The sequence below is a fragment of the Zonotrichia albicollis genome, chromosome 8 (assembly GCF_047830755.1).
Source record: "Zonotrichia albicollis isolate bZonAlb1 chromosome 8, bZonAlb1.hap1, whole genome shotgun sequence".
Lineage (NCBI taxonomy): Eukaryota > Metazoa > Chordata > Aves > Passeriformes > Passerellidae > Zonotrichia > Zonotrichia albicollis.
In genome coordinates, this window is record NC_133826.1 from 14432374 (window position 1) to 14458262 (window position 25889).

Here is a 25889-nt window from a genome sequence, read left to right on the forward strand (position 1 = left end):
GTTGCTCTTTATTTGCCTTTAAAAGATACATTAATAAATTAAAAGTGCCTAGAAGTGACAGAAGTAGCAAGACATTAGCCCGCAAGTACAGTACAACACAATCTAAGAAGGTAAGCAAGAACATCCCCAGGAAAAGCTAGAAGTGTTGTGAATAAAGCTTTCAGAATTGGCTGGTGACCAGAGGACATCACAGCTGGGACAGCCTCACTCCATGGTGTCATTTTTCCTGCTTGCTGTTCAGGGCATAGGCCAGGCTGGTGGAGTGTTCTTCTCTTGCATCTCTTATGCCCTGCTCATCAAGGCAAGTTTCTATCTTTCAAAGCACCTCAAAATATCACACAGAGCAGGACATCTCCCCTATTTTTGGTGCCTATGAATTTAATGATTGTACCAGAGCAGTGCTGCATGTCTGCAAACTCAGGAGGCACAAAGGCAACTTAACTGCAGTTTTTACTTTGGGCAATTCCCACTTGTTTTGTACTCTGTCACATGGAGTCTGTGAAAATGACACTGAGAAAACGAGTGAAAGAGTTCGAAGCTGTTGGAAGATCAGGATGATTCCTGTTGCAAATGTGGTAGCCACAGTTTGTGAGACGAGAATAATTGACTGTATTGTTTTATCCTGATGTTCAAAGCTTTCACCTGGGGTAACTAAAGTAAAATATGCATTATCTGTCTGTCTAGTTTTCTCCCTACCCCTCCCAAATGTAATAGGGCTACGTAGGTTGACTCCTACCTGCTCAGAAGTCATGATAAGATTATTAGAATAAAGAAAACTATTTAATTAAACCTACAGAGATAGCCCAAACCCTCAAATCACCTCAGTGATTAATGTAAAAGTACTATAGTAACTACAGTCTGATGAGTAGCAGCAGCAGTCATGCAGTCAGATTACATGCAGAGAAAGTTGTAACTATTACAACACAAAGGAGATATGAGAGATGTTTGTTTTTTTCTTTCTCATCTTCTGCTTAAAGAAATCCTGATTCTGACTGATTCCCTGTTCAGTCACTCGGTCAGAACATCAGCTCTGTAGATCAGTGTGGTGTGAAGGGGTCATGACAGGTTATGTCAATGAAACAGCAGGTCTTATGCCTGTATATTCAACTTACTGAAGAAATATTAATAAAGAGAATATAGAGATTTCCTGATTTTACATGTCAAAAACATGTTACAGACATCAAATTATTTGTTTCATTAAAAGGTCTAGGAATAGCTAGTTTAAAAATTAAATTACCCAATGTTTCCAGCTGGGATTTTCCAAAGAGCTTAGGGCACTTCAGTCTGCAAATCACACTGGAAGTCAGGGACAGACTTTGATTTCCAATTTCCTGAGGGTCCTTCATAAATCCCATGTTCAGGAGTTCATAGAGGGAAAAGCAGTCAGCAATGGAAGAGGCCAATAAGGAGTAAACATTGATAGGAAAGCCATGCTGTTAAGTTTATCAGGAAGGTTGAGTAGAGCCAAGAGGTTTAGTTTCCCTGGGCAGCTGCCAGTCCAAACTGACATCTCCTCTCATCTCTCAGCATTTGGCTTTGTGCTTCAAAAAACGTCTTCCGGCCAAGTGTGCAAGTACAGGAGCCATAAGGAGTTTCCACTGGAACCAAAACCTGAAGGGGATGAGCACAAACACAAAGGTTATGTTTGAGACAGGGATAGACCAGCAGAAAATCATGCCCAGACCTTTTCTCCCTCTTTGGAACAACAGTGGTAGATGCTGACATTATAGAGTGGATCTATAATGTCCACCTGAAGGAGGGGAAGGATACGAGAGCACAGTAGCAGAACCACAGGACTTTAGAGGGAGACTAGAGCATAAACAGTCTATAGACCATCAATGTCAATGGAATACCCAATTTTTCTCTTTCATGTGACAGACCTTCAGGTGGACCTAGCTGGCAGCTACACTGGCTGTGGAGGGAGGAGCAAATACATCTCACCCCCTACCTCTTGCTCTCTGCCTGATCCCAGGCTTGTACCTTACCCACTATTTGACCAATCTGGGATGCCACAATGCATTCTGCTTGGGTAAAATGCACAGGTTGGCATTATAATTGAGAGTCAAATTCAGTGGAGAAAGCAGGAATAATTTTTCAGAGATAGTCTCTGTTACAGATCCTTTTGATGTCCAGAGTATTCCACTTGCCGTTTCAGTTTTATCAATAACACAAAAAGACAATTATTTATCCTCCTTTTGTAATCAGTTTAAGTCTCTTTTAGAGGTAATGTAGAGCTTTTACTGGGGCTTGGAGAAAGTTTGCTCACTTTAACTCTGTTTTATGTAGAACTGCTGCTATGCTTTGAGGCTGAGTATTTCTAAAGAGGGCAGTCAAGTTGTATTTGAAGCATTTACTTACTTCTTTGTCATTGGTCAAGCCTAGATTCTTCATGTCTACAACATTATAAAAGGTGTTGTTCAAGACCACTTCTATGACCTGTACCTGAAACCATGAAAATGGATGAGACAATGAATTAGGGCACCTTTTCAGTCAACAGCCTGGCAGGCTTTTCACTCTGTGTACAAAAGAACAATGCCACCCCCTCAGTACAGTTGATCAAATGCAATCTACTGAACATGTGTGGCACACCTTTCACTTTTATTCAAGTGCTGCCAAGAACTGAGTGATGTTCTCCCCCATTGTGTTTCCAGCTGATGAGTTTCCACTCTTAGACCTGACAGAGGAAATAACAGCCTCATGTTGGTCTTCTCAGTGGTGCAATTAACATTCACTATTGTTGAAGTAAAACATCATTAGGAGGAAAGAAGATACCTGTGGCACTCTGGAAAGGACAAGCATCTGGATACAGTTGACAGTTTTCTGGTAAGAGGGTGAATATTCCCCACAGTCAGGTGGTCCAGCAAAGGCTTCAAGGATACATTCACGGATTTTTTTCCTAGAGGTAACACAGGTTCTTACAAAACCTTGTATCAGCTGTCTCTGCTTAGATCTGTAATGCTCTGCTGTGGGCTGTTTTTTGTTTATATTTTGCATGTCTTTTCTGACAAATATATAGCCCATGGGATTTTATGCAAGAACAAGTTGTACTTTCATCCAAATTCTGTTTCCTCTCCCCACCCCCGCCAGATATATAATTCACAAAAAGGTTTTGTTAAAACTATGTAACAAAATAGTTATTTTATTTTCCTAGAGTCTTCTGTACTGTACACTGAACTGTTCATTTGAATCCTGTCCAATGATGTACCCTTAGAGAGGGAAGTACCCCTAAGAGATGCCTCTCACCCCTCATAACAAGAGCTTATTGCTGTGAGTGGCTGGTGCACAGCAGCTGTGGATCTGGCCCTTACACCTTCTGTGTTGTATAGAGGAACTTTGTGAGTGTAGATTGGGAAATTAATATTACTTGATATAACATATACCATATGCAGTTAAAGTCAAAATCCCTGCATTCGCCGTATGACCATTTGCAGAAGAACTCTCCACACAGAATCCTGTCATGTCTTTCAGGAAGTGTGGTGTGTTCATTCTTATAGAAGCCTTCAAATCCAGACTGTGTTGTCTTCATAAGTTTCAGGTCCTTAATTCCAGCAAAGACAATTAGAGGACCTGTGATTAAAAATTACAAGAAAATATGAGCTTCTTTTTACACAAAGAAAGAAATCTTTGGGTGCATACTTGCATTGACAGCTCCAGAGCCACAAAGCAGACAATAACTTTCTGCATACTGATATTGGCAGAAAGGTAAGAAATTACAGAAACTACTGAAGTCAGGCTCAGTCTAGAAAATGGAGAATCCCATCAAGTGATATGCAGTTAAGGAGAATTGAGGATAGACTTTTTTATCTTGCTTGCAACTGGGACATGTTGGGTTGGCTCATGCTGATGTCAATTTAGGAATGGCTCTAAAGGGAAATGAAATAGGCTATCAGTGCTGTGATGGTGCCTTTTCCAAGAACACAGACGAATGTAAAAATTCTCGGTATAAACACAGAGCCTCAGTCAGTAATTTGCTTTAGATACCCATCCTGTTGGGAGTTTTCCATCTCTGAAAATGAGAGCCAGGAGCCAGTGCAAATCCCTGCAGTTCAGCTAATGAGCAGGAACTGGCACTGATACAGATGCCACCCACAGGTTCAAACTGACAGTGGCTTTGCTCTTAGCCACTATTTATAAAACAAGCTGTCGAGGATCACTGCTGCATGGGTGGATCTTTGTCTTCCAAACACCAAGCAGTTGTGAACTTTTTCTGCTGACACCTTTTGAACGGCAGCTATTTCAATTTCAAGCAGTCAGTTATTTAGAGCACACCAAGATGGTAACTGAAAATTTCACTGACCAGAGCTGCCAAAGAGCTTATTCAGAAAAGAGAAACTTAACGGCATGCAGGCTCATTCAGGGCCTTGTGCAGATAGTCAGGTCTGAAGTCCAAGCTGCTGGTTTTGTGCTGCTCTTGGTGCTCACACTAGCTAGTTCAAAATTCATCCTTGAATATGTCAAGTGCATAGTAATCCTGCCTTGGATTTGGAGGATTCACAAATTTTGTCTTTAAATGATGTCTTTGAAGGAGTTTATACCGGAAATAATTCCACCATGGTAGGCATTCCTATATTGCATGGTTGTTTAGAGGTTTGAGTGTTTTTAAACTGCTCTGTGACTGAATATTACTGACACTGTATCTTATCTATATTTCTTTTCTTGTTTACATGCAGTATTGTTTTTGAATTAGTCTAAGGAGGTGTATCTATCATTTTGCCCATGTCCCCCTGTTATATACTAAAACTGTAAAAAAATCTAAAAAAGAGACTGACCTTGGACAGGATATTCTGGGGTTTTTACAGATCTTGAATAATTCAGCACTTGGGTATAAGACTGTGACACACAGTTATTAATGTAGTGCAGGTACTGTCAGTGAACCTGGAGAAATATTTATCTTATATTCAAATAATTAAACTTATTTGAAAGAGCTCCTTGCAACAAAAGATTGACTGAAAGGCTGGCTGACTGTACAGCAATCAGCCTGAAACTAGCTCCAAAGGGAGAGTTTCCAAGGTGAACAGCTCGTGCTGTGCTTTCAGGGCGCTTTGTGCTTGAGCTGTCTTCAGTTGACAAATTTTGATTCAGTTAAGTTACTTACAGTGTTTTGAGTTTCCAAAAAACGGTGAGCCTTTTATCAGCTGATACAATGGCAAAACATAATTCTATTAAACTTCACTAGGGTTTTCTTCTTCATGATAAGAAAATCATTAAACAATAGGATTAACTGAGAAATGAACTCCTGTGTCTGGTTGATAGGTGCATAGGAGGATGCTAAATATAGAGAACATTCTCTTATAAGAAAAATAAAAGTGATTTGAAAATCATCACTTTGGGTATTGTTCACCTAGGCAGGGAATTCTAAAGAAACAACTGAAGGGCTACATGAAGGGAAGTCTAAGAAGAAAAGGTGGTTTCTTCAGTAAGCCATAAAAGCTTTCTGTTTGTGTAGAAACTGAAGTTGCAGAATTGCTTGTTAAATTTTCATGATTATGAAAAATTTAATACAATCTATATTAAGAGCAACAGCTTTTCAAAAATGTATAGACTTTTTTTGTTTGTTTCTTTTTTATTTTAAATTCAGGTGTCTTTTTTAACATTTTCCAGAAAATACAGTCAATAATGTTGAGGCTGCCAAAAGTACAGCAGTAGTTAATACTAGAGACATTAAAAAGATGAGGCCAAGAGGCACTGGAGACTTTCTGTGTTCTTTCAGCAGGACCACAGGAACAATGCTCAGATGGACCTTTCAAAACTTGTGTCCTGTCTGCAAGTGAAACTGGTCTTGCCACTGGTTCTGGATAGGATGGCAAGTAGTTCTAAGTTACATTAATGTAGTATAGCCAGGTACTGAACTAAACCTAAGCCCTCTAAAGCCATGATGTGAAAATGATAGAGTGGCCTCAGCTCGGTTCCCAGTAATCCAGGAGATGCATTAAACAAAACACCATCACAGCGAGACTGAACTTGGGCTTTTGATGCAAACTACAGCAAGTAGAGATAATTTTTACACTCCCTTTGGAATGCCAATTCATGGACAGACAGCTGAGCTTGAAAATTTGTCTTTTAAGTATCACAAAACTCTTGGTCGAGCCAAATGCTGCTTTGTTTATGCATGGTGTGCAAAAATAGTAAGCACACTCTGAAGTACTTTCATGTGAAAAATGGTTCACATGTAGACCTGAGTGCTCACAATGTGCAAGCTAGTCTGGCTTGCAGCAGTGAAATTGCTTTCCTAGAAATAAAATCAGGGCATGCTGACAGGAGTTTGGAAATTACTGCAAAGCAGGCAATTGGCCTGCAGCAGTGTGGTATCAGGTAAGATCATAGGAGACCACAGGTTGTAGTATAAAGTAGAAAAGGAAGCAGCCTGTTCTCAGAAGGCTGTTAAATCCTGTGGCAGGATGTAACAGTTCTGCTGGATGTGCTGTTGTAACCATTCCATGTTTGGGATATACATACAAATGTGAGCTACGTTAGCTCCTCAGCCATGTCTCAGAGATCAAGAACATCAAAATTACACTATAAAAATCTTCTTTGGTTTAGACCTCTGGAGCAGTTTGGCTGTGCCCTAAGCCCTGTAACACCCATAGCTATCTCTAAAGCCATTTCATCTCTCATTGGCAGAAATATTTACAGAGAAGTAGGGGATGCTGCCAGTTCTTTTCTCACCATTCCGGCACTGCTCAGCTTCACAAAAGCGGATCCCGTCAGGAACACATATGAATGAGTGGATGTGGGGAACGCCATCCTGCAATTTAGAGCAGACATGTAAGTAAAAGTGCCATAAATATTATTATGTTAATTTGGAAACAGGAGCTAAGAGAGTGAGGAATGACTACAGCATAAACAAATGGAATGTATTAGTATTTTAGATACCTCATGCAGACGTTGCCATGGTACTTCTTGAACGTAGGCTTTGACGTACGCCACTTGGCAAAATGTTGTCATGAAGTGATTGCAGATATCTATAGCAAATTGTTCTAAACTTGAGATCTAAGGCAGCAAACAGTATTATTAGAAAGAAGCAATAACTTCCTGTACAAAAGTAGATTTTTCTGGTTGTTGTATATAAGAATCGGTGTGGTTAAAAACACATTTCTCTTATTTCTAGCTTGGCTCACTGTTCCCAGTCATTTGACCAGCTTGCAGCGTGTGCTGCAAATAGCAACTGTAGTTGTATCAAAAATCTTCCATTCTGGTACAATGAGCTGCAGTTCTTGGACTGAGAGAAACTGCTGCAGGAGTGTTATGCTTTGCGGATATAATGCTGAAATAATAATTTATCACAATTATTCTGATTGATATGGTGATACCGTTATTAAGTTTTACAGGGTAAGATGGGATTCCATTATGGAGAAATATAGTGCTACAGATTGTCATTATGATACATGCAATTGATGGCAGGAAGAACACAGAAGACTTAAGAGGCGTCTCATACTTTGAGACCTTCTGTTTAAAAATACTGTATAGGAATAATGCGGGATTATGGGCTATTAAGTTTAAAAAAAAAAGATGGCTTTTATATGATAAATCCACAGTGCTATATCTTGAGAAGAAAGGCTTTGGAAAACTAAGAAAGAATCCACAGGACAAGCAGTGGAGGAGGAAAACTAAAATCACTGGAAATTACTTTGGTACTGGTATGATATACAAATTGAAAATAAAAAGTTATTATAACAAATACTTCCAAATGAAGTTGTAAGAAACAGCAAGGCTAGTTAAAAAATAAAAAAAATACCCCATTTTTTTTGGCCAGCACAAGAACAATATTCTTTATGGTGTCTGTAGGTATCACAAGAGAATTGTTTCCTTCCAGGTACTCCTGAGGAGAAGTCAGCCGGAGATGCGCACACACTTCCACTTCTTTAACAAACTGCTTTTTTCCTTCTTTATGAAGGCGAAGGAACTTAATTGTATTCTTGCCATATTCACAGTTGAGGACTTCAAGGTCCTTGATCTGCAAAGAAAACACGTGGCAGTAGTAAAGAAATGCAGTGGAAGCCTGAGTTATGCAGTCATGAAACAATGTCAGTGAAACATAAACAGTGCTTATGGCCTTTATTTTTGTAGTTACCCATGACAGTGAGAGTATTTTCATTATAAATTGCAGAGTCCTGACAAGAAGAAAAAATGCTTTAGGAGACTATTATTGTATTAGTAGCAGCTGTGATGAAATTCTAAAATTTTCTGAGGAACAGATTATTGAACAGGAGTCACAGTGAACTAATCTCTCATTTGTCATGTGTGAATTAATCCTGCCTATATAGACCTTCACTGAGTCCCTTCTCTGGGATCATTGGTTTTGTTTGCATTAAGCCCTGTTATTAAGTTTTACCCTGCTTCTGTCAAACACACCCCATTTACACATCTCTTACAGTGTTGGACAGGCTGTACTAGCAAGATGACAAAATTCTCCAAATGTTGTGAGGATTTCTGTTGTGCTAAAGTACCCAGAGCTCATTGCACTAGACTTTGCATGAGGCTGAAATATCCCATACTCCTTATCAACTTTTAATGTAAATTGGCCCCTTTTCATGTAGGCATAATGAGAATGGAGAAAGAACACTTTCCGCACCAAAATATAAATTGAAGCTTTTTATGTGTGAGTTGCTAAAAGATTATCAGCTGTGAAATCGCTCCATTCAGACATGTTTGTTCTTAAATGCACTTTAAAAATAGTCGTAAAAAGCATTAGGTAATTGTAAGTAAATTCATTTGGTTCAGAGATCAGAGCGTTTCTCCGGCTCGGTCCCTAAGGGCTCAGTCCCCAGGGGGACTGGAGGTGCCGAGCGCCGGAGCCGGCATCGGGCGCTCACCGGGAGCCCTTTCTGCGGGCACGGGGCAAGGGCTGGGCGGAGAAGCAGTGAGCTGGAGTGATGTTGTTTTGCTTGTCTGAACACCAGGGGTTTTTCAGATAGTTGTGAAAAATTTGTACGTCAGTCATGGAGAACCGAAAGGAAAACAAAAAGGGTTTCGGTATCTGCAGGCTGGAGCTTTATTTAAAGCAGAATACCATGAATATTCTGAATAGTCAAAATACTTTTTTTCTGGTTTTTGTCAAAAACATAGCTTGTCCACTGTCATTCTGTTGCCCAAAGAAGCCGGGAGCAGTTTCCGGCGGCTCCCAGGAGCCCCTGCCCCGCTGTCCGTGGCCGGCCCTGCCCTGGAGCCCGGTTTCCCAGGCGGGGTGCGCTCCCCGTTCCGTGGGCAGGAGCTGACGGCTCCGGCAGCGCAACTTCTCCTTTCAGAGCCACTCGGGGCTCACCCTGCGCAGCCGGGAAAGCAAAATGCCGGCGGGATCTGCTTGGTGCCAGCCTGCTCTGCTCTTACTCCTCTCCTGCGTGCCCCTGTGGGCCGCTGGGATTTCCTGCAGGAATGAAGATGGGGAGACAGTGGACTGGTGAGTAAATACCGTGTTGGAGAGAAACGCTGGGAGAGTAAATAAATACATTGAGATTAAACTGCGGGAAGTGGCTGGGTCACCGAGAAGCAATGCAAAGGCAATCGCTGGTTCCGCGCTGTTGGCACGAGAGTAGTGGCGGAGTGCTGCGTTTGAAAAACCTGGGATAAGTCACTGAAATCGGATTTCATTTCCCTCGACCAACCACCGTGCAGCATCATGACTAACTGCAGAACAAATAAGCACGGTTTTACACGACGTTCATGTCTCATGATCAAAGGGAGCACAACCTGTGTTGCGGTGCCAGGGCTGCGCCCGCCAGCGGCCGCCCCGGGGGCACGGCCGGGCCCGGGAACGCCGGGCGGGAAAGGCGCCCATGTGTCCCTCGGCTGGCCCTGACAGCAGCGGAGCTCTGGCCCCTGCTGAGGGCACCGAGGGGCAGCGCAGGCTGGGCCGCCCCGGGAGCACGGCCGGGCCCGGGAACGCCGGGCGGGAAAGGCGCCCGGGTGTCCCTCGGCTGGCCCTGACAGCAGCGGAGCTCTCGGCCCCTGCTGAGGGCACCGAGGGCAGCGGAGGCTGGGCCGCCCTGGGCTGGCCGAGCTCCTGTGCCCGTGTCTGGAGCAGGAATCGCTCCCTGCCCGGAGCTGCCGTCACGGCACCGCCGGTGCCTTCCCAGTGCCAGCTGCGAGCCCAACTTCGGGCGTTACGTGATTAATTGGATTAATGAGCTTTTCAAGATGAAAAGATGCAAAGTAAAATTGCATAATATCCAGCTCAGATTTTAAAAGTGAAATGAGGGCTCTTTAAGAAGAGCTTCCTGAAGATAAATATCAAAAGAAAAATGTTTTTCTTGTGAACAACAATTAGTTTGGATACCAGTGCTAAAGAAGTAGGCCCATCCCTTTCCTTGCACACAGAGCTAACTGCAGGGAAGGCAGGCGGTCCTGCACCACAGGCAGGAGCACAGGGCTGGCTTTGCTCTCTGTTGGCATAGCATCAAATGTATGAGGGTCTAATCCATCCCTGTGACTTGTCACCTTTGCCAAGGCACTTCTGGATAATGTAATTTTTTCAGGAATCAGACTCTTAGTTGGTGCAGCTACCCAGGAACTAAAAGGTATGAGATATTTGATTTCTCCCTAAACTGGATTTATTCCTTGTAGAATGAAGTTTTTAATGAAAAACAAATGAACACAAAAACCCAAACAAACAAAAACTACAGACCAATATATACACAAACAGTCAATTTCTTAGATGAAGACAATTTTTGTATTAAAATTTTCTGAGAAATTCTTTAAAGGGGCTAGGAGTAATTCACCTGTGCCTCAATGTCAATGCCAGTGTCGTGGGGCCTGTTCCAGGAGGGAACCTGGGGGTCTGCAGAGGCAAATCCATGTTCCCTTTCACAAATTTAGCAGCTAGGACAGGGGGGTTACCTTTTCAATATGCCCTGATCAAAAGAAGAGAAACTTGCCTGTCAGCTGGGGTAATTCTGCTTTACTAGAAAGAGCCAGCCTTTGGATTCTGGATTTGGTTGCTATGAAGCTGACAGGAGAAGCAGAACTGAAACTGCTGAGAAAAGCCTCCTCTCAAACAAAATATGTCAATGTCCTTTTAAACAAACAACACTGCGTTATTTTCAGTTAGCAGCAGGTTTGTGTGAGTTCCTGCTATGCAGTGGTTTCATCCTGCAGTATTCCACAACTCCTCAGTGCTCACACACCCTTTCATTTGCCGCTGCACCACAGGGATCACTTGCTGTATCTGACCGGATCCCATCTGTGCTCCCCAGCTGGGCTGGCAGCTCCTCCCCGCACGCAGCGCTGGGCGGGCAGGAATCGCTCCTGTGTTTTCCCTGCACTCGGGATCTCATCCCGCAATCCTCGCTGCCCTCCCGCAGCGGCTGCCGGAGCACATGGGGGATCTCATCCCACAATCCTCGCAGGACCGGCTGTGTGAGCAGGGCAGAGACTTCCCTTTATTCATCTAAACTCACTGCTTTCTGTGGGAAGCCTTCCCTGCAGATAAAAGCCAGAACTATACTTTCTGAGAAATGCTGAGTCAAGGACTGAAGCCGCCATGCACATTGTTTGTTTGGGCTTCTTTGGTGGGGTGGGGAGGAAGGGAAGAAGTAAAGATGTGATTCTTGTTTGTAAGTTGTGTTCAGTCCCAAGAAAACAATGTGACAATGCTAATCCGGTCTAAGCGGATTTGCTCTTTCTTGGTTCTCAGGAAAATAACTTTTACTCTGCTCCCACCAATGCCTAAGTTCTTGAGAAATTTCCTGTGCACGAATAGCACTAAAAATTTTATACAACTTTAATTGGTAATACACTGAGCTGGCTTTCTGGGAAGAGCCAAAACATGTATCCACTGGGAATTGGCAGGCAATTTCCTGATAGCTCAATGACTAGCATTTCATAAGCATGTCTGCCAAGGTGGGTTTGTCAGATGCAAGGCTGTAAACACTTCCAGAGCATAAACCTTTCAGTAGGTGTCAGAGTAGTTTGGAAAGGCTTCATCTACTAATTCCTGGATCAGCTCTTACTACTGTAACTACTGCTATTCCTCTCCTTTCCGAGTCTTCATTCCAAATCTTTATTTCAAATAAAGGGATTGTTGTGACTCCTGGTGCATGTGGAGGCACAGACCACTCTCCCCAGCCTAGTTATATAAATCACTTTCTTCTCTGTGATCTGTCATCAGAAGTTATTTCTCCTGAGATACTTTGAGGAGATCATTCAGTCAGTGGCAATGCAGGTAGATTACCAGGACCACCACTGGTGTGTGTTTTTCTTCTGCCTGTGGATTAAATGTTCTTCTCTAGCAAGATGTTTTCCTGTCACTTCTTACCTGTATTTGGAGATGTCTTTTGTGACCAACTTGAGCCTCTAAATCAACTGGGCAAGGTTTTCTCCTCCTCATATACTTGAGGGGTTAAGTACAGGCTGCATTTTTGTTAAACAGATTGAAAATAATGCCACTCAGTCCTTACTGTTGACATTAATAGCAAATTACTCAATTACAGCCCTCAGAGAAAGTGGCTGAGTTAATTACATTGTGATTAATCCCATGGACTTGTGCACTGGGAAAACTTGTTTACTTTATCAGGAACCTTAGTATGAACTGAGCCATTTACTCTGTTTACTGACAATATTGAGTACTTTACAATTTTGAAGAGATTTGTATTCCTGGCTAATGGTTTGAAAATTTCCAGTCTGCAACAGTTCATCGGAGTGCAAGTCTATTATGGGAAGTATGATTGGAACTACACTTTATCACTTTGCTTTGTACCTATTTTGTGATTGTGATACATATAAACATTATATCATGCACTTTTTATTCCAATACCTTTTATCTATTTAATATAAAGCCATATTTACATAATATAGAAATTGTTTGACATGGGAGAATGTTAGACTGGGTTTGGGACCTTTACCAGAACCAGGAGCAATAGGGATTTCATGGACTCAGCCAAGGCTACCTCAGATTGTTCAGCAGTCTGGCCACAGCAACAGGAGTTTGGTGCTGAGTCAGCCTCCCTTGCTTGCTAAGAAGCAGCACAAATTTGTCTGCAGCAGGGACTGTGCTGCCAAACTGCAGCTGGTCCCTGGGTCATTGCTTTGAGGCTGAGCTCCCCCTCTGCTCCCCCTCCAGCCCAGGCATCCCTGGATTCACCCTCCTTTTCCTCAGGGAAGGAGGTGCTCATTTACACATTCCAGCAGCGTGGTGGTGAAAAACCAATTGCTCTTCACTGTTGCAGGTTTGCTCTTTACAAGCTGCCAAAGCATGCCAAAGGACAGATTCCCCTGCTGGGTCTGGAATACCTGTACATGGATGCTCTGACTCCACAGTGGCAGCTTGGTAAACACCTCATCAACATGAGCCAGGGTGCTCTGGGACAAACACTGCAGCAGCTCTATGAGACATACGAATCCAAGGCAAGTGACATTTTGTTTTTGTTAGTGTGGTTACTCGATATTTTGTGCAGATGACATGAAAGCAGCCAAAATAAGCATATAAAGCCAGGCCTGACCAATGGATCTGCTAAAACACATAGGGGAGGAGCACCTCGACAGCTGGACAGATTATTTGCAGTTTTGGCTACAATTAGGGATAATCCTCAAACTTCTAATTTCTCATTAAGCTTTTAATATAGTTATTGTCCATACAAAAAAGAGTGTTCATGCATTCTCCCTTTGGCTTCTTTTCATGCCAACATGAATTGACAATTCATGTTGAGCAATATCTGAAGCAATATCTGACCAAGGTCAGTGGTAATTGTTACAGACACTTGTCCTAAGCCCTGCTATATGCATGTGTTTCATTCTCTGACTCAAATCAAGTCTGGGTTTTCATTGTCCTCCTGAAATGACTGTGACCTTTTTTTTGCTCCCACCCTCAGACACCTCACGTACATTTGTGTGAAGTGACTGTAAAATATCATAAGATTTCCCTATAATTATTTTTTCCCCATCTTGTGGTATTGTTGGGAGTCTGGGTGTGTCCTCACATTTCTCCTGTGGGTTTGTGGTAGGGTGCAATTAAGTTGTATGTAGAAGAGACTCCCAAAAGTCACTCAAATATTGGCAGTCCAGAAAACTGTCAAATCCCAGGTCTTACTGCAGCTGTAATAAACTGTTTACAAAGTACATTGGGAGGGGAAGCATGTCCCAACTCCTTTGAAGTTCTCTATTCAGGGGAAATAAGGTGTGGCTGTATGCAAATTTTTTGCAAAAAAGCTTTAATTTCTTGCCCTTAATAACAACAGTTGTCATGTCTATTTTTATTCAGCAAATATTTTTTACCAGATCTGATTGCTAAATCAAAGAGAGGCCCAAAAAACAGACAGTGGAAGTTCTTTGCAAGCAAGGGGCCACTAAACCCACATAAACTGGCTTAGCAAGCATTTTCAACCCTTGGGAAAGGCAACTGCAGCGATTGAGAGAGCTTCCACTTCATGTCAGCTGAGGCCTATTGCTGAGTCTTCAGGTTTATTGTACTGTAAGCTCTGTGGAGACTGTGTTAGCTGAACTGCGAGCAGGATTAGGCTCATGATGTTCACACAGAGGAATCCTGAATTCTTTCTTCTGTTCCCAGCAGATGTTTGCTTAAGTGCCTTTCTCTTACTGAATGTCATGTTTCAGAAATGTGTGTTTCCCTGCAGAGGAACACCACTGCATATGCAATATACAACGATGAGATCCCTGAATCAGACTCCAAAGGATCAAAATGTGGACACACCAAAGGTACAGGGAGAGTCCCAAACTACTATTTTCTTCTTTCTAAAGTTGCAGATAGCATCTGCTTGTCTGTCTGTTTGCCTATCTGCATATCTAAAATTCCTGCCTAAAGCAAAACTGAAGAGTGATTTGCATGGTGTGTGGTTTTTGTATCGTTACCTACGCTGCAGCTTGTTTTGGTTTTGCTATGCCTGTGCTGTGTGAAGGATCCTGGGGCTTATGGACTCTTTGTTTCAAGAGTTGAAACTAATACAAATCCTTTGAGCACCATCCTGTGCCTGATGGCAAAGCAGTAAAAGATGTGAAGGGAACCATTCCCTCAACAGAAACCTCTGCACACTTTCTGGGACCAGAAACTGCTGCCAAGATCATGGAAGCACTGTAGGATGTAGTTACAGAAAATCGAGACTTTAAATGAGTAGAAACTTGAGTGGAGTTTAAATGTTCCCCTGAGGAAGCAGGTGGGGTTTGCCCAGCCTGAGGTGGAAATGAGCATATTTTGCAGGGCTGTATTTCCAGGCTGCAGCAATGGGCACAGCTCAGGAGCATGATCCACCCTGAAAGGGAGGAGCATAGCCTGTCTCTCTCCTGCTTCCCCATGGGAGACATTTTGGTCTGGGAAAGAACCACAGTGTTGACAGAACGTGTTTCCCTTTGTCCAGTGAACATTTGAAGTAAAGAAAGATGAGCGATGGAGAGAGGGTCACAACCTGTGACCTTCCATTGTCAGAACTCTTGAAGGCAAAATTTGAGCAGAGGATGGGGGTGTGAAAGGATTTTATTCAAATAAAACATGATGACAGTTTGAGTTATGCAGGAAAGAATTGATGCAATTTTAATTCAATATTAGTGTCTCCTATGGCCTAATAATCTACTCTAGAACAGCTTACTGTAGACATTAACACATTGAAATGTGGGATCTGCAGCAGCAAAACCAAAGCAGGGCACAACTCTATAATCTCAGGGGTTTTTCCTCCTTTATTCATTTGCAGTAACTTTTATTTTGACAGGATTTCTGCTCTTGGATAAATCACAAGGCTTCTGGGTGATTCACAGTGTGCCCCTGTTCCCTCCCAGCCCTGAGGATGGTTATGGATATCCATCTACTGGGGAGTCCTTTGGACAGACAGCCATCTGTATAACCTTCAAATATGATCAGTTCACAGAAATAGGTATGAAAAGCTTCCCTAAGAAAGTCCCACCACCTCTCTGAATGCTTTCCTTGAGGTTTCCCCTCAAAAATTCCTTGTTCTTGAGGTTTTTTTGTGACATTGGGAAACCAAGTGGAGCCTGGAAAAAGCATTCTTGGCTTCAGTTGTGTTTATCCAGTGATTTCCTGTGTGAATGTGGGAAATTCACTCTTCTGCTCTGTTTTCATCTCCCTGTGGGGACTATCAGGATAATAATAGTCACAAGTGCATATCAAGAGTAAACTCAGCCCATGCAAACAAATGCTTTGGAAATACAAAGTAGGATGATTAATCACTTTTAACAGTAATAGCTCAGTCAGCATCAGTCATCTGCACTTCTAAAATGTAAGGCAACCACTGCTTGAGCTGGAGTAGCCTTGACTCATCAGAAATACGAAGTATGGAATAAATACCACCTAGAATTTTCCCAGGTATTTCTTTGCCACAAAAATTGCCAATGCTAAATATATAAAACCCCCAAAAAAAAAAAAAACCCAACAAAATACAGCTGCAAGATTGAGAACAGTCTGGCAGTGATAACTGGTACTGGAATCCTGAAAAGGGACTGTTGAAAGACAGCACAAGAAGTCATGTTGGCATGTTCCTCAACTCTTTTCACACTGTTTTTCCCCTCTTCTCTCACTTACATACCTCAAATCAAGTTAATGAACGGCACATGCTGTGCAAATTGCCAGCCTGGCCACACCTCAGAGCTCTCTAACCCAGGTTCCTGTTTGTGGAAACACATCTATGCATGTGTTTAGCAGAAGAGGACAAAAAATGAGATGCATATGCTAATGCTCATCCTCCCAGCTTCTGCTAATCTGTGGTTCAGGGATTTCCTGAGCCAGAAAGACTTGGAATGTTTCTGATGGACTGGTATTCCATGAACTCACCTAATGAGCCCATTTGTTCCCTAGCTGTTTATGCTATCCATGGCAAGGACTTCTACAGAAAAAGAGATTTCTCCTACAGATTCAATCCAGATGCTGAAAGTCAAGTTCTGTTCTCCCTAAAACCAAACTCGACCCTTTGGCAGCTCCTCTGTTTGCATTTGGCTTGGCAGCTGTAACTGGCTGGAGACTAGTCCTGTAAATACAGCCAGGTTTGATTTACCCATGATGTCTGAGGGCTCCTGACTGCAGAGAGGCTCCAAGATGGGCATGAGTGGGAGTGGCAGTGATCAAAACCACCAGTTAACAGCTCTGCTAGCAATAATGGGCTGTAAGTGGAAAGCCTGAGTGTACTCTCCCAGCCAGTCTTTGTGCTGCAGGGCCAGTCAGAATACAAAGCAATACACAAATTCTTAGTTGCTACAATAAGATACTTTGACACTTAACTCATCCAGGAGATGGGCTGTGAAAGATTAAGAAGGATTTAGGTTTTCTGTCCAAGACAGAACTTTCCTCTCTTGATTGCTTTTCTTTAACCCATTTTAATTCTGCATGTGTTCATTTTTGTGGGTTTTTCTCAGACCAACAGATGTTGAGTTACAATCCAGGAATCTACAGCTGTTCCATCCCTGACAGCTTCCAAGCTGATCTCCCAAATCTCCAGAAACTCTGTGCAAAGTCCAGGCTGCCCTCACCCCCCTTGCACCGCCTCTCCAAGCTCCAGTCAGCTCAGGGGGAAACCTTTCTCCACTTTGCAAAGTCACACTTGTTCATAGATGGTAAGAGAACCTTTTGCTCTCTATATAATACATTCTTAATTAATTCTTAAAATATGAATTAATAAATTCTTTTAAAATTCATATTCTCTCTGAGGGAGAAAAAGGAAGTTCAGCTTCAGCAATAAATGTAAGAGGTCAAGGTGTGCTGTCCTATCCTAATGTTCTCATAGCCTCACAAAGCAAAAAGCTGTCTGGTCCATCCTAAAGTATTGAACAATCAGATTTTCAGGAAAATTATGTTCCATTATTCAACAGTAATAAAGAAGAAGAAATAGGGGGATTGAATCATTGAATCATCTGGAAGATTTTGCTATGAAGAGGACTTGCAATTTTTCTGTCTGTTCCCTTTTTTCGTGCTGTTTGTTTGTAACAGGTTTTCTACAAGGAGAAAAAGTAGAAATGAACTTCTGAAAAGGTCAAAATAAGGGGAGTGGACAAAATTCTCTCTGTCCGACTTCATGCTTTACAATGAAACTAGCACAATTTAGATTATGCTTTTCAGTCTGTTCTTAAATGAAGGAACATGAAACACTGATTGCCCACACCCTGTGTTATTCCACAGATATCTATGTGGCCTGGATGGCTCAGGAACTGAAGACTGATTTGTTGGCTGAATCCTGGCAGCGTTCTGGCGAAAAGCTTTACTCAAATTGCTCTCTTGACTACCACGTCTACAACATAAACATAATAGGGATGCCTTTGAACTCCACCTTCCATTCCATTAATGATCATTCCAAATGGGCTGTTTCAAGGAAATACAAAGATCAGTGGACATGCATTGGAGACTTGAACCGTGCTGCTGAGCAAGCTTGGAGAAGTGGTGGGTTCATCTGTACCCAGAATGAACAGATCTACAAAGCCTTCAGGCATTTGATAATCCACTATGAAAGCTGCACTTCTGCTCCCAGAGACCTCTAACAAACATTCCTCCCAACCAGCACAGCCCTTGTTACATGGGAAGTGTAGGAAATCTCTCTCTCTCTGAACTGTATTTTCACTCTGAAAAGCAGCCCTGTGAGTTTCCAGATATGCTAGGCCACCCTCTTGCTAGCTGTAGGAGCAGGTGAAGGGCAGCTGCTTTCCTGTGCTGTGGGGCCCTCAGGGGGTGTGTGCTGGGCCCTGCTCTGCTCCCTGGCTCCTGTCACCAGCCTGGATGGCATGGCATGGCATGGCAGGGACAGTGCTGCACGGGGCTGCACCAAAGCACATCTCTGTGCACACCCTGACGGGCATCCCTGGGCACCTTGGGAGTGGGGCTGGGCCTGGGATGGGAGGGACAACAGAAACCTCTCCCTTGAACTGGGCTGTCAGCACTGCCAGGTAGCAAGGGATAAGCACCCCCAAGAACTTCAGAACTGCCCTGGATTTCTGGCACTGTTGAGATAAATCACAGCATTTCTGCTCAGCTTGGGCTGAATCTCTAAAAGAGCTGAGAAAATTAGACCCAGACAGGGAGATGAGTAGATCTGAGGACAGGAAGGCCTCATTTTTACATGATTCATTTTTAGAAAATTAATGAACTTTAAATCATCTTCAAATTATCTGTAACCAATAGCTTGGAAATATTTCTAGTGCTTCTATTAATGTACAGCAATTTTATAAACAAATAAACATGTTCAAAATATGAATAAGCAAAACAAGGAGTAACAATAGTCTGTTTGCATTCTCCCTTTCCCATCTGTATAGTTATTTGTGGTTGGTTAAAATGTTTTATGGCTGCCAAAGGAAAAATGAAGACAATTAGGAAAAATTATAAAGAGAAGAATATATTTGAAGAAAGATGTTATTTAACCTACATTTTCACATTACAACAAAGATGGCTGTAATTTTCAATATCTCTACTCTCAGGCTTAGGAGCTGAAGTTTGCATAGTCTTGCTATAAAGACAAAGCTGATTTGCAAACTCCCAATACACTCTTGTGTTCAGATTTCAGAAGTGTATCTGTGTTTAATATGTTCCTAAATATATTTCTATGTTTCTGTCTCTTCTTTTCCTGAATTGCTAATATAAACTCCAGTCTGAAGATCTGGCTGTCCCACTGATATTTCTGTTTTGCTGTGTTTGTAGTCCCCACTACTGATCCTCCACGGAAGTAGGTATGAAGAAATGCCCCACAACCACAAGAGATTGCCAAAGATTTCTTTCCCTTTTCACCCTGAACAATCAGCCAAACAACGAAGTGTAAAAAGTGTCAAACTAATTAATTTCAGAAAACACTTGTGCATATTTCTTGAAGAGCTAGAAATAATCTATGTGATGTATAATGAAGGGAATTGTACAGGAATAGGTTTCTTAATTAGCCAGTCTGGACTGAAGGTAGCTCGTAGCTTGAGTCTCATGGCTCAGTGAAAATAGTTTTGTTGCTTAGATATCCTGCAAGAAATTTTTTTATTTTATTTTCCATGCATATGACCCAATAACATTAGATAGATAATTTGTTTGATAATGTTCTTTCTTTGATGCCTGTCAAACTGTTTTATATATTTACTTCCTGTTTTGCTGGCTGTGGTCAAGCCACACCTTTTGTGGCAGCGAAAATTGCTGTGCCACAGAACACTGCGCCTTGGCATGGTAGGGCTTTGCTCAGATAAGCCAAGACAAAATTAATTTATCTTGCCTATCTTTTCATGGCAGACACTGACCTAACCTGCCTGTCTGAGCTCTTGTGTCTTGCCCACAGCTTTGTGTAAGCACAACTTCAGTGTACAGGGCTGGCAAGGAATCCTCTGCTGGAGACAGTGCTGGCAAGCTCACCATGTGTGTCAGGGAGTCCTGGATCTGTGTAACAACCTGTACTTCTTGTAGTATTTTCAAATACTCAGCCACAGCACTTGGGTCACAGGGTTCAATAGCCAAGAATCTCTGTCCCACTGGTTGTCACAAAGTGTTGCCAGCCTTCTGCTCCCCAGTGCATCACTTGCAATAAGTGCTGATTGCTGTTCTTAATTACTTGGTCAATTAATAGCTGTCATAAAGTTTTACAGGACTACTTAAACATTTGTCTTTCATTATACCTAAGACTGGTTGCCTCCATTTTAGTTATAACTGAGGAGGCAAAAAGAGCAGTGGGAAGATGCAGAGAAACAGCTGTACCATTCAGCCCTATGAGCACCTCAGCAGCCTGGCTGTGCACACACTCATTTCAGTGATGTAGCAATAAAAAGGCTGCAGATCTGGTTCTCATTTTTTGACTGTAAACAGCTTTAATTCGGTTTTGCTTTCGTTGTGTAACTTCTGTATTTGCATATCTGCGTATTTCTGCTACATGTTATGAAACAGGGCCAGACTCTTTGTTTCCCTGAAGAGAGTAATAGTCAACAAAATAAACAGTATAGATTTTTAAAGGGTTTGTAACTCTAAAAGTCTTAGGAATTTCTTCAAAAATGCAAGACCATAAGCCACGTACCCTCACAGCATGCCCTGTGTGAGATGTTTACTTTTTGCCTATTATATATATATATATATATTAATAAGGGTTTTTAATTTAAAATATGCTGTTCTATTTTAAGATGCCAAACACACAAGAAACATCTGCCTGTCCCAGTGATTCTGTGCTGCCTCTGCTGCCCGCTGCAACCCTTTTGACTGGACAGACTGGTTCCTGCCAAAGGGGACACATGGCATGGTCCCTCTGCAGTTTCAGGGAGATCTGCTCAGCAAAATTGACTCTGCAGAAGTGCCCAAACACTGGACCCTGGCTTGGAGAGAGAAGAAAGCTGCTGTCTGGTGTGGAAACCTGGAGTCTCTTCTCAGCATGCAGGTTTGGCTATTCTGACCCTTGGGCTCTGTTCTAGTTAGACTAAATAAGAACATTTATTATACATGAAAATTGTTTGCCGAGGGAGTAGGAGAGGCCAAAAGCAAACATTATTAATCCACTAAACATTACTGTACCGCAGCCAAGTTTGTAACAAACACAGCAGTAGGGGTGGTTGTTTGCTATAAATTTCCACAAGCTGAGGCTCGGTCCCAGCATGCCTGACACGCTGGCGGGGTGCAGGAAATGCAGACACAGCTTCCCCAGATCCAACCCCCCACCAGGGCATCTCCTGCCCTCCCCACAGCCAGAGCAAGGGCAGGACTCTGCCTCCCTGACACTGCTCAGAAAACCTGGCTGGCTCTTCTATAAACCCCTGCATCCCTGAGGATCCTTCCCCAATGCTGGTAATTGTGTGTCAGTAGGGCAGTGGTTTGAACAGTGCAGTTTTATACAAAGTTAATGCAAGATGTCAAAGGATTAGACATTGAAGAAAAGCTAAAAATAGAAAAAAAAACCTTGAAGGTTTAAAAATTTAAACTGTGTGAAGTTTAATTCCTGCTGAGCAATGACAATACTGGAAAACAGGCAGAGGCATGGCAGCCTGAGCCCACTTCAGAGGACAGCCTTTGTGGTGGAATTGCTTCTGGTGTCTCCACAGCAACTGAACATACCCTGAGCTCTCATGATGGGAGTGATGAGCAATGTATTGGAGGATTTCTCAAGGACTCTGGGGCTCCATGCCAGCTGCCTGCCAGCAAGTCAAAGGAAGCTTTGGGAGCAATTTTTCTGAGCTGGGAACCTTCTTCAAGGCATGCTAATGCAGCCTGGTGCTTTGTCTTGTCATAGGGGTCTGCAGGCGTACTTCTGACTAATGAAATGCTCAATAACATCATTGTGGGAAATTTTTTTAATGTATCAAAGCATCCTTGGCATTATTAGCATAGCCACATAATTACCCACAGGGAAACTTACACCCATATGTTAACACCCATAAATTATTGTGCAGATTTCTTTTATACCTTTATTTTCAGTTTCTGGGAAGGATACATCACCGGGTACTTAATATAGTCATTGCTTCAGAAGATGTAAGCTGCCCATGCCTGCAGTAAAATGTTCAGGAGGCAGAGTGGTGCTGGCAGCGTCATCTGAAAGCTCAGGAAGCCAAAGCCTAACTCTGCTCAGGGAGTGATGCAAGAATATGATGCACCTCTTTAATTTCACAAGAGGTTTCTTAAAAAGACAGGAATTAAAAAATGAGAATGGAGATGAAGAAATTTGTGTCAGACTGAGAAAAATTTCTGTTAGTGTCAGAAAAAAACCCTTTGTAGCAGGGAAAAAATTCTTCATAGTAAAAGGCAGAGAGCCTGATCTGAAATTCCAAGCTAGGATAGCAATATCAATGTATTATAGATATCCTGACACCCTGAGTTGTTAGCCATATGTGTCACATATCTGACACTTTTTTATTTAGACTGAAGATACCAGATTACAGATCTAACCTTCTCAATTTTCACATAATCCTCACAAATTTGGCATGAATGCTGTAAAAGAAGGGGTGTTTGAACCAAGAAATTAGTTGTAGTATTTTCAGATCTTGGATTCAGACAACAAGAAATTTTTAATGCAGACCCATTGTATGCTTATCTTCATGGTCTTTAAATGATTTATCCCAGTATTGAGAGTATGCTATTCTATGCAAATATGATTTATGTTCATTTTACTAAAACTGTTAACTACAAAACATTAGGACTTGAAAAATATATCTTGCTTTTTATAAAGAGCTGTGTTGCACTTTTACTCAAGTTATTTTAGTAAGTCCTTTCGATTTTATTTTTTTCTATTTGTGTTTGCTTGACATTTCTACACAAGGTATCTGCTGACTATTCTGGTTCTCTGTAAGAGGGATAAAAGTAAGGAACATTCTTCCCCTCCTTTGATCACTCTGCAGCCTGGGAACTGCAAACTGATGTTCAAATATTCAAAGCTTACAGAAGCAGAGCATAGTATTTAATGTTGCATGCTGGAGTGCTGGCAATTGCTACAAGTGGTTCACTGTAGTACAGTAGTTTCCAGCATTGCCTCATTTATTAATCATAGAAATGTTGCATGCAAATTAGCCAGAGAGTTGTGCATCATAATACAGTAATCAAAAAATCTGTCTTCACATGTATTAATGCCCACAAATTTAGCACATTATAGCACTGCATGGTTTCTCCATTACATTCCAAAACGTGCCAAAAGCACTAAAAGCTGTGTCACTGAGTGTTTTCTTCTTGTTGCTTGCTGACTTTCTAAAGAGTGAGAGTATTTAGCTCCAGGGCACTTTTGTGTCTGCCATTTTCCAGGGTTCTTTTTTGGGTTAATGTTCTGTCAGCCAAATATCAATATTTCTCTTGCTGTAACGCAGTTTAAAAATGTATTTTTTAACAAGTAGGTACATGGTAAGCACCACTGTCCTCCACTTCAGCACAATTTCAGAAACTCTTCCCTGCTCTGAAAGCTGCTTCATTTCACATCCTGACCTTGTTATTCCTAGGCACTGTGCAAGGAAAATCTCATATTTTAATCTCTTGCTTTCTAACTACTCCAAATATTTTTTTCAGGAAGGTCAAGGTGAGAATGAAGGAACTGAAAATTTTGCGCAGAACATTTTGCAAAGAAAGAAACACTTCACAGTAGATAGGGACAATTTGTGCAGTTGTATTCCCAGCTGCTCACCAACCTGCCAAAAGATGGGAATAGACAGAGAAATGGCAGCAAAAATTGTTTGCAGGACAAAGGAAGAAGAGAGAACAAAACAACTGGAGGCAAGCAAGAAGGGGGAAGCAAGGGAAGAGCAGAAGAAACATTATAATGGTCAACACCAAGGCAGTCAGAGACCTTGTGTGTTGGGACAGAGCAACTTTTGGAGTTAGCTGTGCAAAAATCCAGTTAACAGGATGTTTCATTTGCTATGGTAGTTACCTAACACTTAAGCATTTTACAGATTCACTCTCCACAGGCTACATCACAGAGATAAAAGCAAAAGGCATAAACTGAAGTGACTTAGCCAAGTGGTAAAAAACCACAGTGCAAACCAACACCCCAGAAAGTCATTACCTCTCTGTTTCCAAACCTGCAAGAGGTGGGGTAAGGTAAAGCCAAATGCATTAAACAGGTAAAAGTAGGAGGGAGAAATTTGTAAGCTAGGCTAACCTGTTTGAACCATACATATTTGAACAACATGCTAAACCATTTTTTAAAAGAAGGAAGCTACTATTAAGGTATAAAGGCAATGTACAAATACAATAAAAACAAGAGATGCAAAATGTTCACAAGAGTAACTGCAGATAATTTCATTGCAGCTGGTGACACTAACGTGAGCTGCATTCATTCTTGCAGCATTGAGAGTACCACAGGCAAAAAGAGGTAAATACAAATACAAAAGAAAGTAAAAAGAATATACATAGGGAGTAGCAAAATGATGCCTTTAAGACTTTGCTCCTGGGATCAGTATTATTATGGGTATTTTTACAATATATGACCTTTTATTCTCAGGTTAAAAATCAAGCTTTGTTTAGAAACCTCCCCCAGTTTTATGGTTTTTTCAGTTTCATCTCTGATCCTACTTTGCTCTCCTGCACTAAACAAACCACCACTGGTCTACTATAGTAGTTTCTTACTGCACTGAGTCAAAATCAGCAATCATTCCTGGGTATTACTTACTGTCACTTGGCTCATGGTGGCTGTTTTGTCACCTCCTGGTCTCGGATCCCACAGAGGAATAATGGCAGCATAGAAGCTGAAGCTCTATAAAAAGTGTCAGCTTAATATCAGAGGAGGAGCTAGGCATAAGGGGTTGGCTTCACAAATGTAAATATTTCATAATTTATTTAGCAACGTGGCTTTGCTTTTTCCCCCAGGCAAAAACTTTAATAAAGGAATAGGTCTACTGCAACAAAGGAAACAACAGCAAGAAACAGAGACAAGGACACATCCTAGCCCCATTAATATCAGCAGGAATTTGCCTTCATCTTCAGTGGGAACAGAACTTCAAAGACATGGGAATCACCCATACAACCTGAAGGGTAAAATCGGAACCTTCCATAGTCTCTGACACAAGCTGTGTTTGAGGGTGGTGGGGTAGTCCTGACACCATGAAAATGTCCCCAGCAGGACTGCATGACCTTGGCCTGGCTGTGACCTTGTCCCTGGCACTGGCAGGTGTTGTTAGGACAGACCTCAGAGAGCTCATTCCTTGACAGAAGAACCTCCCTGAGGCCCATGAGCTTGGCACAGGTGAAGCTCCTGTCTCTCTTTGCTCATGGCTGTACTTTCAGTGCCCAAATCAGGATGAAGTGACATCTCCACCTTTATTGGTACGTTTTTTTATGTCTCAGTAGCTTAAGATATTCTTTCAAAGCCTATCTCTGGCAGAATGAAAGCTCTATCTCCTCAGTCCTGATTTGTGTTGTTTGAACTGAGGAAGACGAGTGGTGTGGATATAAAGAATAGTTTCTTCTCTAGGAAGATTTAAGATCTCCCCTGAAGACTAAGAACATATTTAAGTGCACATGGCCTGCTAAATGCTGGGAATGAGGGAAAGCCAGGATGAGGGGACTCTTTCCTGGGCAACTCTGCAGGTCT

At 42.0% G+C, this 25889-nt stretch overlaps 2 protein-coding genes across 3 annotated transcripts; one reads left to right on the forward strand and one right to left on the reverse strand.

Annotated features, from left to right (window-relative positions):
* Positions 1-6: 6 nt before the first annotated feature.
* On the reverse strand, positions 7-25040 carry LOC102068609 (uricase). Its single transcript, XM_026790586.2, has 8 exons — positions 24969-25040; positions 7736-7954; positions 6874-6990; positions 6667-6745; positions 3381-3567; positions 2773-2896; positions 2359-2442; positions 7-1611 (listed from the first exon to the last, which is right to left on the reverse strand). The coding sequence occupies exons 1-8, from the start codon at positions 24981-24983 to the stop codon at positions 1474-1476; spliced, it is 963 nt and encodes a 320-aa protein (XP_026646387.1). The 5' UTR covers positions 24984-25040; the 3' UTR covers positions 7-1473.
* Positions 6627-19122, forward strand: DNASE2B (deoxyribonuclease 2 beta). Of its 2 annotated transcripts, none has more exons than XM_026790585.2 (6): positions 6627-6765; positions 13161-13338; positions 14565-14646; positions 15651-15812; positions 17305-17502; positions 18065-19121. In XM_026790585.2, coding segments are annotated over exons 1-6 (978 nt in total). In that variant the 5' UTR covers positions 6627-6763; the 3' UTR covers positions 18421-19121. The 2 variants fall into 2 exon arrangements, with proteins under 2 accessions (XP_026646386.1, XP_026646385.1); XM_026790584.2 differs by lacking the exon at positions 6627-6765 and adding an exon at positions 9150-9397 and having other exon boundaries at positions 18065-19122.
* Positions 25041-25889: the final 849 nt, after the last annotated feature.